This window comes from Pundamilia nyererei, unplaced genomic scaffold (genome assembly GCF_000239375.1).
Source record: "Pundamilia nyererei isolate P.nyererei 1_Seehausen unplaced genomic scaffold, PunNye1.0 scaffold00285, whole genome shotgun sequence".
Lineage (NCBI taxonomy): Eukaryota > Metazoa > Chordata > Actinopteri > Cichliformes > Cichlidae > Pundamilia > Pundamilia nyererei.
In genome coordinates, this window is record NW_005187686.1 from 506,898 (window position 1) to 519,544 (window position 12,647).

The 12,647-nt window shown below is 44.9% G+C and overlaps 1 protein-coding gene across 1 annotated transcript; it reads left to right on the plus strand.

Moving 5' to 3' along the window:
- Positions 1 to 4,683: 4,683 nt before the first annotated feature.
- On the plus strand, positions 4,684 to 11,794 carry LOC102195845 (V-type proton ATPase subunit B, brain isoform-like). The gene is made up of 14 exons (XM_005750728.1): positions 4,684 to 4,913; positions 5,626 to 5,681; positions 5,891 to 5,989; positions 6,073 to 6,166; positions 6,279 to 6,356; positions 7,099 to 7,238; positions 7,357 to 7,458; positions 7,596 to 7,693; positions 8,042 to 8,165; positions 8,253 to 8,403; positions 8,496 to 8,578; positions 8,731 to 8,835; positions 8,915 to 9,044; positions 11,024 to 11,794. Exons 1-14 carry the CDS (start codon positions 4,748 to 4,750, stop codon positions 11,158 to 11,160), a joined length of 1,563 nt encoding a protein of 520 aa, XP_005750785.1. The 5' UTR covers positions 4,684 to 4,747; the 3' UTR covers positions 11,161 to 11,794.
- The last annotated feature ends 853 nt before the right edge of the window (positions 11,795 to 12,647 follow it).

Below are 12,647 nucleotides of genomic sequence, written 5' to 3' on the forward strand. Positions count from 1 at the left end.
CAAAGAGGAGGAAATCTCTACTCATGTGCTCACCATACTATTACAGATGGCGTACTCACACTTCCGGGTTATTCTTACATGTTGGTAAAGTCACAGATGGAAGTACAGTGAGGGCTAAAAGTATTGGAACAGTAAACCGATTACACGGAGACCCGCAGACTTTCTCATTTGAAGAGTGTCAGTCAGGTTTCAGAGCTCATCACAGCACAGAAACAGCTTTAGGTTAAGTTTAAAGGTTAAAACTGATCTTCTTATGGCCTCTGACAGTGGACTCATCTCTGTGCTTATCCCGCTAGACCTCAGTGCAGCATTCGATACTGTTGACCATAATATTCTATTAGAATGATTAGAGCACGCTGTAGGTGCTAGGACCAATTCTGTTTACATTATACATGCTTCCCTTAGGCAGTAGCATCAGAAGGTCTAGCACACATACATACACTGCTATGCTTATGACACCCAACTTTATCTATCCATGAAGCCAGATAACACACACCAATTAGTTAAACTGCAGGAAAGTTTTAAAGACCTGGATGACCTCTAATTTTCTGCTTCTAAATTCAGATAAAACTGAGGTTATTGTACTCGGCCCTGAAAATCTTAGAAATATGGCATCTAACCAGATTCTTACTCTGGATGGCATTACCTTGGCCTCCAGTAACGCTGTGAGGAACCTTGGAGTCATTTTTGACCAGGACATGTCCTTCAACGCACATATTAAACAAACATGTAAGACTGCGTTCTTCCATTTGCGCAACATCTCTAAAATTAGAAATATTCTGTCTCAGAGTGACGCTGAAAAACTAGTTCATGCATTTATTACTTCCAGACTGGACTACTATAATATTTATTATCAGGATGTCCAAAAAACTCACTGAAAAGCCTTCAGTTAAAGCAAAATGCTGCAGCAAGAGTACTGACAGGGACTAGAAAGAGAGAGCATATTTCTCCTGTTTTGGCTTCCCTTCATTGGCTTCCTGTTAAATCCAGAATTGAATTCAAAATCCTGCTCCTCACATACAAGGTCTTAAATAATCAGGCCCCATCTTATCTCAATGACCTTGTAGTACCATATCACCCTATTAGAGCACTTCGCTCTCGCTCTGCAGGCCTACTTGTTGTTCCTAGAGTATTTAAAAGTAGAATGGAAGGCAGAGCCTTCAGTTTTCAGGCCCCTCTTCTGTGGAACCAGCTTCTAGTTTGGATTCAGGAGACAGACACTATCTCTACTTTTAAGATTACTTTTTGCTAAACCATATAGTTAGGGCTGGATAAGGTGACCCTGAATCCTCCCTTAGTTATGCTGCAATAGTTGTAGGCTGCTGGGGGATTCCCAGATGCACTGGGTGTTGTCACCTTTCTCACTCACTATGTATTAACAGACCTCTCTGCATTGAATCATATCTGTTATTAACCTCTGTCTCTCTTACACAGCATGTGTTTTATCCTGTCTTCCTTCTTTCACCCCAACGGGTCACAGCAGATGGCCGCTCCTCCCTGAGCCTGGTTCTGCCGGAGGTTTCTTCCTGTTAAAGGGGAGTTTTTTCTATCCACCGTCACCAGAGTACTTGCTCTAAGGGGGTCATATGATTGTTGTGTTTTTGTCTGTATGTATTATTGTAGGGCCTACCTTACAATATAAAGTGCCTTGAGGCGTCTGTTGTTGTGATTTGGTGCTAAATAAATAAAATTGAAATGAATTGAAATTGAACTGAATTTGTCCAAATAATCAATCATTAAGAAAAATGTGCTCACATTAAACTGAACATTTAGTACTCATCTAATTCGATTAAATTTAATGTTTTACAAAATTTGAACATTAAAAAGGTTCAAATTTGGACTCGAGTCAATTTCATGTTTCCTTCAGTCAGACTGAAAAACGTTTAAGCGCGTCGTTTGTCATCCCTAAGCACACGCTGTGAGCGGGCTGTGCGAGCCAGACTCAGACACAACAGGCTGAAGTTAGCTGGGATTATTCACCTTGCAGTCAGACTCTGCCCCACGATGTCAGCACCACAGTGCTGTCACACACAGGAAACACTCTTACATACTCTGACCGCCTGCCCCAGGAGACCCATATACACCCGCCACCTAAAATAGTCCACGGCAGCTGCGCGTCTGGTCTGTTCACCACAGAGCAGTTTTTCAGGAAGTGACATCAGACATGTTTCAGGCGTTCAGAGGATACGCTGGGTTCTGAGCTCAGAGACGCAGACACAGCGCAGGAAATGTTGAAGTTGATGGTTTGATTCCCACAGCAACAGGGCAAGACATCAGGTTACATCACTGATGCTCCAGCTCCCCCTGGTGGCCAAACATGTGCATAAACAGTCAGTTCCATGACATCTGTGGCTGTAGCACCTGAACAGGTAGAAGAAATCTCTGCATCTGTCTGTGAAGAAGAAAGCTGTCAGCGTGTGAGAAACATTTATTGTGTCCCACTTTGAATAAACTCATTTAATAATTTGTTGCGTAATAATCCATCTGTCTGATGGAGAAATGTCTGTCTGTGTGATGATGTTAAAATTCTGAGTGAAGACTGTAAAACTGGACAAAACGTAGTTTAGGCTAACTTTTAAAGCAGGGTGAGACAGTCTGAAGCTGTTCTGAGGGCAAAGTTTCCATCCACTCATCAACATCAGGGTCATTTTGGGCTTTTAATGATTTCTTTGAGTGGCTATGTTTCCAGGTTGGAATGATTGTCCAACATCTTTACTGACTTTAAAGAACAAGTTTGACTTTATTTTGGATTTTCAAAATAAAGTTCACAATTCAGTTTTATCGATATATTTAGCATGAAATCACAGCAGCAGTCACCTGAAGGCACTTTATATGAGCAAGCGCTTTGGTGACAGTGGGAAAGAACACCCTTTTCAACAGGAAGGGAATTAGGCTCAGCTCCGACTGGTTGGGAGTGAGGGGAGGAAGACAGGACAAAGATAATTGTTTAGTTTCATGGCACAGACCTAGCTTTTAACCAGAGTCCACAAACTTTCCACAGGGTTGAGGTCGGAGCTTTGAGAAGAACTTTCCAGAAGCTTAATGTTATCCTGCTTTATCCAAAACCAGTTCGGATGTGCGTTTGGGATCATTGTTCTGCTGGAACACAGTGGGGGTGTCCAAATGGTAAAAAAATGGTAAATGCTCTGTATTTGTATAGCGCTTTACTTGGTCCTAAGGACCCCAAAGCGCTTTACACTATACACAGTCATCCACCCATTCACACACTGCTGATGGCAAGCTACATTGTAGCCACAGACGCCCTCGGCCCCACTGACAGAGGCGAGGCTGCCGGACACTGGCGCCACCGGGCCCTCCGACCACCACCAGTAGGAAACGGGTGAAGTGTCTTGGCCAAGGGGACACAACGACCGAGACTGTCGGAGCTCGAACCGGCAACCTTCCAATTACAAGACGAACGCCCAACTCTTGAGCCACGATCGCCCCAAATTCATAGTCTAGCCTTCAGTTTTGTGTCTTGGTAGAGTTTAATAAAAACTCAGCTGCCTGCTCCTTGCTATGTAAAATATAACAGGACACTGGCGTAAATTCTCGATCATGTCACACTTCTGTTTAATCAGTTTTCTGTTTGACATTTATTCAGCTGTGTGAAAACTATAACTATAATCTCAGCCAAACTGATTTACTCACGAACAAATAAAACAGAAAAAAGCCAAACAAAAACATTTTCAAATTATCTAAGTGACTTATGTATCATGTTCAACCTGAGTAGCGAAAGACCGCGGGGATGGTGGCTGAAAACAATGTGACAGGAGTTCACTGTTCTCACCCCGGCTAGCTATTGAGCGGGTGGGTAACAGATGTCTCAGAAAAAGTCGGAGGACTTTTGCAAATATGTGATGGCTTGATAAACCAAGCAGATATTTGAAATTTACACACCTACATTCTCGCCTTAAAAGTTTATTTTGTAACCCAAAAGTAATAAGAGCAAAATTAAAACTAAGTAACTGCCACCATTGTTGGAAACTGGAATTGGCTGGGCTGTGCTGTGAATTCTGGGATATGGTGGGCCAGGAAGGATACACCCGACCCATCCTTCAAATCTGGGGAAAAGGAGGACGCATTTGTTGGCCGCATTTGGAGGAGTCTATGAATTTGGACAGCCTTCGTCACGTCGCTGTAACATAATCGGCCTACAAATGTAGTCTCAGGAGGATGCAGCCTATGAATTTGGACACCCTTAGTGTCCAAGTTTCAAACATCTAGCTGTTGATTTGAGGTGAAGTTGATGAATTTGAAGGCAGTCCTCCTCCTTCATTATTCAAGCCACTGACTGCGAAACAGCCCAGAGCATGATGCTACCAACACCATGCTTCAGTGCTCTTCGGTTTGGAAGCCTCACCATTACTCCTCCAAATATACCTCTTATCATCGTGTCTTATAAATTCATACATTTATATGTATTCTAATTATAACATTATTGTTTTTATTCTAATGAGAAGTTTAGATAAAAAAGTGCAATATTATTACAAAAATAATTTATTGACAAAAAGCTCAGTTAAATGTAATATTTTCAAACATCAGCTTTTCTTTTATTCATTCACATTGTTATATAATAATAATAATAATAATAATAATAATAATAATAATAATAATAATAATAATAATGTTGTTTTAGCATCACTGAGGTTCCATAGACACATTCCTCGGCGTCCTTTCTGATGCAGCTGAAGTTTCGTGCGCATGCGCCGCTGCTGTCACGACTCGGACGCCGCTGCGGGGAAACATGGCGATGAAGGCGCTCAGAGGGATGGTGAACGGGGCGATGAGCGAGCTGTCCTCGGCCGTCAGCGGGAGCAGAGCCCCGGCCGCCGCTCCTACCTCCGCCACCGCTGCCGCCCGGGAACATGTGATGGCCGTCAAACGGGATTACATCTCCCAGCCGCGCCTCAGTGAGTCCCACCACCACCACCATCATTATCATCATGATCATTATCAGGCAGACTGAGGTCCGCAGCAGGAGGAGGAGGATGAGGGTTAATGGAATAAACCAGGCGATGATGGAGGCTGAAAAAAACTCTCAGGTGCTGGCGTTGTAATCTCTTACTTTTGTCGGCTTGTAAATTACATGCTGAGCATTAAAAATGTTCCTGACAGCTCACCTATATATCTGTTTCTGCACTCTTTCACAGCAGTTCACAGTCACAGTTCAGAATAATGCTCCTGTGTCTGATCCTGGGCCTCCTCTCTGTGACATCACATAGACCTGAGAGGAGCACAGACGCGATAAACGGAGTGTTTAGAGCAGGATTAAAGTGTTAGCGATGAGGCTCACCTGCACAGGTGAACATGTGCGAGCTCATTACACCCGTTCTTTCAGTGTGATGTGATTTAAAGTGAGAGGGAAACGCTCTTCAGAGGCTCGTGTTGAACAGAAACTTTTTTATTCATATTCAGGTTCTGCACACTGCAGAGTCTCTAAGGCTCGTATCTCCCGTCAGACTGTGGTTCATGTGACTTCCAGCAGGTGGAGACTTTGAGCTTATAAAAGAAGATTTCACATGTTGGAGAAACGGTGCTGTCATGTGGAGATCTGCAGCTGTGCAGTGCTCCACCTGTGCTCCACCCACGCTGTACTGACTTGTGCTGTTTTTGTCTCCTCAGCCTACAAAACAGTGTCTGGAGTCAATGGGCCGCTGGTGATCCTGGACCAGGTTAAGGTAAGAGGAAAACCTCCTCAGCTGTTTGTCTCAGCGTCCTCTTTACTAAGCGTCTCTCAATAAAACCAGCAGATCCTGCAGTCGGAGCGTCCTCCACGTTTAAATCCGTTTATGTAGTTTCCCTCAAATAAATGGTGAACTGTGCTATGTTTTCTGACACGTGTATAGTGGAGGTTGGTAACTCTCGTGGTCTCCCTTCACACCGACAGTTCCCAAGGTACGCCGAGATCGTCCACCTCACGCTGCCGGATGGAACCAGGAGGAGCGGCCAGGTGCTGGAAGTCACCGGCTCCAAAGCTGTGGTGCAGGTATTCACATCAGTCTGACACAATGTGGGCACTTCCAGAAGGACCCCGATGAACTGTTTCCTCCTCCGCTCTGCCTTCTGCAGGTGTTTGAGGGGACTGCAGGCATCGATGCCAAGAAGACCAGCTGCGAGTTCACAGGTGACATATTACGGACGCCGGTCTCAGAGGACATGCTGGGTACGTCACGTGACAGAATGAGGTTCACAAAGGTCCTCATGAATCCCCGTCCGCTGTTGAATGTGTGATGAGGTCCTCAGATGTGTGCTGAGGCGTGTTTTTGTGTTTGCAGGTCGTGTGTTTAACGGGTCGGGTAAACCCATCGACCGAGGACCCGCTGTCCTGGCCGAAGACTTCCTGGACATCATGGGTATGTCTCTGCTTCGAGGAGACTTGCCATGATCTGATTGGTGCAGCAGTCTGATGCAAACATCTGAAACAGGCAGTAAAGTTTCTTCGACTTGTTCGGAGGAAAAATGTCAGAAATGAGAGAAAACACAGCAGATTTAACCTGATCTCAGTTTTAATGTTTTATAGAGACACACGTGGTCAAAATCAGGCTCTGTCTGTATTTTTGACTCGCAGTCACAGTAACGCCCAGCTTCTCATTAATACCTCACCTCAGTGTGGAACATGTGGTTACACACTGACGTCACTCAGGGTTCGAGCTGGGCTTGATCGCGTGGACTCACATGCGGTTCAGGTCAAAGAACGACCCACAGAATCAAAAGTTTGGAGGTTTAATCGGAGAAAAGTCAGATTTCAGAAGGAGGGAAACGATAAAAACAGCTTTCTATGAGTTTTTAAGTAAAATGTGATTAGAATAAATTTAAAGGATGTGTTTTAGGACGTAGAGTTGTGGGCAGAGTCTCTTGTGCTGTGGGTCATGATGAGTTTATTTTTAGGAACTTTATTTCGCTAAAAATTGTAGTTTTGAAATAGAAAAATACATTCAGTTTTCAGCTTTCATGTTGACTTCCTCGAGTCCTCATAAACTGCACCTGTGAATCTCCGTGTACTTGTCTCTGACTTCTTGGAGTTGTTATTAGCTGCTGCAGTGGATCACGTGTTCTGTTCCTTCATACATGTGTTTGTAACCACGTTCTCCTCAGGACAGCCCATAAACCCTCAGTGCCGCATTTACCCTGAGGAGATGATCCAGACTGGCATCTCTGCCATCGATGGCATGAACAGCATCGCCAGAGGGCAGAAAATCCCCATTTTCTCTGCTGCCGGGCTGCCGCACAACGAGGTACTCGCACCCTACTCCGAGAGGGGGCAGGGTCGGTAAACACATCACCTCCTCTTCATTATTGTGATGTAATGACTGAAAAGGAAATCAGATCCCTCTTCTTCTTCTTCTGTCTCAGATTGCAGCTCAGATCTGCCGGCAGGCCGGTTTGGTGAAGAAGTCAAAGGACGTGATGGACTACAGCGAGGACAACTTTGCCATTGTTTTTGCCGCCATGGGGGTGAGTTCTTCAGATGCTTCCTCATCAGACGCCTCTGAATATGAGAGCAAGTTTATTGATGTCTTAAAGCTGCCCCACACACTCAGCACCTGCAAACTCCCACTCACAGAGCTCAGTGATCTACTCTCCGCCCTCAGGTGAACATGGAGACAGCCAGGTTCTTCAAGTCGGACTTCGAGGAGAACGGCTCCATGGACAATGTCTGCTTGTTCCTCAACCTGGCCAAGGACCTGACGTAGGACAAAACATTAAGAACAAAGCACACACACACACACACACACACACACACACACACACACACACACACACACATTTGCATACACACACAGACAAACAGACAGAGCTGAAGGCAGATTTCCAGGTGTTTCATAGATGATGTCAGATTTGCTGTATGGGCCGTGGGAGCGGGTCAAGTGTTTGGGGGTTCACCTTCAGGCGCTCAAACAGCAGTTTTGTAATGTTGCAGGAACACAGGTGTGCTCTGCAGGTCGAGCTGTGTTCTTCTAAGAGTTAGTGATGGCTGAGGCTAACCTGCACCGGGGGTCGGCCCACATTCACAGATTATCGGGCCATTGTGTTGCAGAATCGAGCGGATCATCACCCCCCGCTTAGCACTGACGGCGGCCGAGTACTTGGCCTATCAGTGTGAGAAGCACGTGCTTGTCATCCTCACCGATATGAGCTCGTACGCAGAGGCGCTCAGAGAGGTCAGCTGCTCTTTCACTCTCACTTACTGTAACCCCAAATCGCTGCAGGAAACTGGAAATGATCATGTGATTGCTCCCCGCCGCCAGGTGTCCGCAGCCAGAGAGGAAGTGCCAGGACGCCGAGGTTTCCCCGGATACATGTACACCGACCTGGCAACCATCTATGAGAGAGCCGGCAGGGTTGAGGGACGCAGCGGCTCCATCACCCAGATCCCCATCCTCACCATGCCCAACGACGGTACACACACATACTCAGACACACACATGCTCATCTCACATACAAAGGATTGGAATTTTGTGGATTTCACAGCAAGTTCTCATCTCTCGCAGACATCACCCATCCCATCCCTGACCTGACCGGGTACATCACTGAGGGACAGATCTACGTGGACAGACAGCTTCACAACAGACAGGTAACAAAGCTCCGCCTTCAGACGTCACCTGTGGAGCTCTGAGCTCTGTAGCCGGCCTCAGGTAGAGGAATGCCAGGCTCTGTCAGTCAACCTGGCATACGTCAGAGCCATCAGGTGACCCTGACCTGTCCTCCCCGTCTTCCTCCACTCAGATCTATCCTCCCATCAATGTGCTTCCGTCTCTCTCCCGTCTCATGAAGTCCGCCATCGGGGAGGGAATGACCCGCAGAGACCACTCTGACGTCTCCAACCAGCTCGTACGTATACACCTGCTCCAGGCTGCACGCTCCTGTCTTCCTGCTTAATCTAAGTGTGTGTGTGTCTGTGTGTGTGCAGTATGCCTGTTATGCTATAGGGAAGGATGTCCAGGCCATGAAGGCAGTGGTGGGAGAGGAGGCTCTGACGGCCGATGATCTGCTGTACCTGGAGTTCCTCACCAAGTTTGAGAAAAACTTCATCTCTCAAGGTGCCATTGGACTCTTTGTTTGCTTGTTTGTTCACCTTTATGTAACTACGTTGAACAGATCCAGCTTTCTTTGGAAAGCTGGTTAGGATTTATTAATTGCTTTAATCAAAATCAAATCAAATCAAATCAAAATGTATTTATATAGCACATATTAAAACAACAGTGTTGACCATAGTGCTTCACAGTCAATAAAAACATGAGACAGTTAAAACAAACAATAAAACAGGACAACAAACAATAGGTAACAACACAACAAGCTAAAACAGCCAACTAGACAGAATCAAAAGCCAAAGTAAAAAGATACGTTTTAAGATGTGATTTAAAAGACTGGATAGACTCGGCAGTACGAATATAAACAGGGAGGTTATTCCAGAATCTGGGTGCCACGGTTGCCAAGGCCCGGTCGCCTCTCAACTTCATTCGAGACCTAGGTTGTGCTAGGAGCCTGTGGTTGGATGATCTAAGTGCTCTGTTGGGATTGTATGAATGGAGTAAATCAGAAAGATAACTGGGCGCTAAATTATTCAAAATATTAAAAGTGCACAAAAGAATTTTAAAATCTATGAGATATTTAACAGGGAGCCAATGTAATTTGGCTAAAATTGGAGTTATGTGTTCATGAATTCTCGTACCTGTTAAAAGATGCGCAGCTGCATTTTGAATTAACTGAAGCCGGTAAAGAGAAGAGTGCTGGAGGCCTGAGTAGAGGGAGTTACAGTAGTCCAATCTGGATGTGATAAATGCGTGGATAAGCTTTTCAAGGTCCTTTAAAGGAAAGAACGGCTTTGCTTTGGAAATCTGATGCAACTGGTAAAAGCTGTTTTTTACCACAGTGGAGACCTGTTTCTCGAGTTTAAAAGAGCCATCCAGGAACACTCCGAGGTTTCTTACAGTGGACGAAAGATGGCTAGCGAGAGGGCCTAGGGCATCAGCTAACTGGTCTAGTGGAGTGTTACTACCAAAGACTATGATTTTGGTCTTCGTTCAATGTAAGAAAATTATGTGATAAACAAATTTTAACTTCATGCAAACAGTTGAACAGAGGTTGCAAAGAAGCAGACACATCGGATTTCAAAGATGAATAAATCTGGATATCATCGGCATAACAGTGAAAGGAGATGTTGTATTTACTAAAAATTAATCCCAAGGGCAACATGTACAAAGAGAAAAGAGCAGGACCAAGCACGGACCCTTGAGGCACACCACAATAAATAGGGGCAGAAGCCGAGGAGTGTTGCTGTAGTTAGTGAGACCATTAGGGTCAAGATTTTGCTTTTTCATAATAGGTTGCACAACAGCATGCTTAAAGACAGACGGTACACAACCTGATGACAATGATGCATTCAGCAGAGATAAGATACAAGGACCAATAACATGTAAAGCTTCCTTAAAGAAACGAGAAGGAAGAATATCATGCGGGGAACCAGAGATTTTGAGATGATCAATTATATCTTTTAAAGCAGAATAAGACACTGGCTCAAACTGTTGAAAGACAGTCAAGCATTCAGAAGCTGGAACTGGGTCTAAAACTGATGATGGATGAGATGGATGAGAAGCCCTTAGAGCTGAGATTTTATCAGAGAAATACTTTAAGAATTTATCACAAAGAGCAGGGGAAGCATCCCTATAAGTGGTAGTGCGAGGGTTTATCACAGAATTAAAAGTATTAAAAAGTGCTCGGGGGTTGTGGCTATTAGTCATAATAATGCTAGACAAAAAGGCAGATTTGGCAGCTTTAACAGACTTTTGATACTTAAATAAACTTTAATAAATCCTAACTCCCAGTCAGAGATGACAGGTACGATGATGATGGTTATCAGCTTTCTCTGTTAACCCGGGTTATCTGCTTCAGGCTCTGAGTGCCCTCACATTAGGAGGAGCATTTCATGGGTCATGCGACTCTTTGTCCACCCGATACCCACATCAAACTGCTGTGATGTCAGACACTGGTGTTCACCTGTCCCTGTGTTTGTGTTTAGGTGCCTATGAGAATCGCAGCGTGTTTGAGACTCTGGACATTAGCTGGCAGCTCATGAGGATCTTCCCCAAAGAGATGCTTAAGAGGATCCCCCAGAGCACACTGGCCGAGTTCTACCCCCGAGAGGCCAAACACTAACTAGACACACACACAGACACACACACACTGCTTCCTGCCCTCGCTGTGTTCGTACAGTGTAGTGATGTGATGCTGTGACGTCCTCACACTCATGACCTTCATGTCCTGCTTCCACTCAGAGAGGAAGGAGACGAGGAGGAGGAGCCTGCACATCAGCGTGTTCATGATGATGATGATGATGATGATGATGATGATGATTTGCACTCTGTGGTCAGTTTAACGTCAGAGGTTATTTTATGAGGACCTGCAGAACTTCAGCAGAGACAGATGTTGAATCCAGATGTTCTGTCGTGCTCATTTCATGCCGCATTAGAAATGCTGATGTCTTCTGATCAAGGTCAAAATAATAATTCAAACACATCCAAAGAAAAGTGTAAATTCCATTTTTATTGTGTCTTTAAATCAGGTGTGAGGTTCTGTGCGTTCTGTGCGGTTCTTGTGGTTCCTTTAGATTCAGTGTACTCTTCTTTTTTTTTTTTTTTCTCATGCCAAAAGCTTGATGTGACGATGAATGTGTGTGTTCTTTGTAGGCACTGCGTGCTCATTGGTGGATGTACAAACTGCATGCATCGCCGCTGAATGTTTCCTGTTGGTGCCTGAAGTGCAGTCTGAAATAAAAGCTGCTGTGTCATCATTCCTGAGATGTGTTTAATGCCATGTATGAACACAGCTGTGGGTTAACATGAAGGAGTCTGAGCAGCAAGGAGGTCGTGGTGGATGGACGGCTGGAGCACGGGATGGTGTGACATGGAAACACCTACACCCTCTTAAAAACATCCTTAAACTCATGAATCTTCTTCCAGAAAACTCCTCTCACTACATATGTGTCTGTATCCACACAAACGCAGCTCAGCTCAACCACCGGGTGAGCACAGGTAGCTGGGAGGAAGTTTACACGAGGACAGCCCAGTGCTGCTACCAGCTGCTCCCCAGGTGAGTCTGTTTCCCACATACCTGCGTCAGCTGCAGCCAGAGTGAGAGCAGGATGGGCTACAGGTGTGCTTTATAACCCAGTACACTAAGTGAATTATAGTTCAGTCTGCTGAGACACCTGAGTCACCTTTCCTGTGGATGCGTCACTCATGGGTCCACACAGCTGCACATTATTAATGCTGCAGATTCACAGAAATCTGTAAAGTGCATGAAAACACAAAGGGCATAGCAGCAGCTCAGAGCCCAGACCTCCACCAAAACAGAGCTCCATCAACATCCATCAAACTGTTTTTACATCTTACTGATGAACTGAAGCTCCTGAGACTCATTACATCACTTATTCACTAATAAATATCCATCAGTGAGCTCACAATAAGTCACAATAAGTTACCTAGGGAGCGACAGGTGAACTCCTTTAATTAAAGGAGTCCAACAGATGCTTGAACCTGTTATTGGAAGTGTCTGGGAAAGTTATGAATCCATAAAAGTTAATTTAGCTCTCTTAATGAATGAGAATCACCTGCTGTGTTGCTTATTTCATTATAATTTAGGAT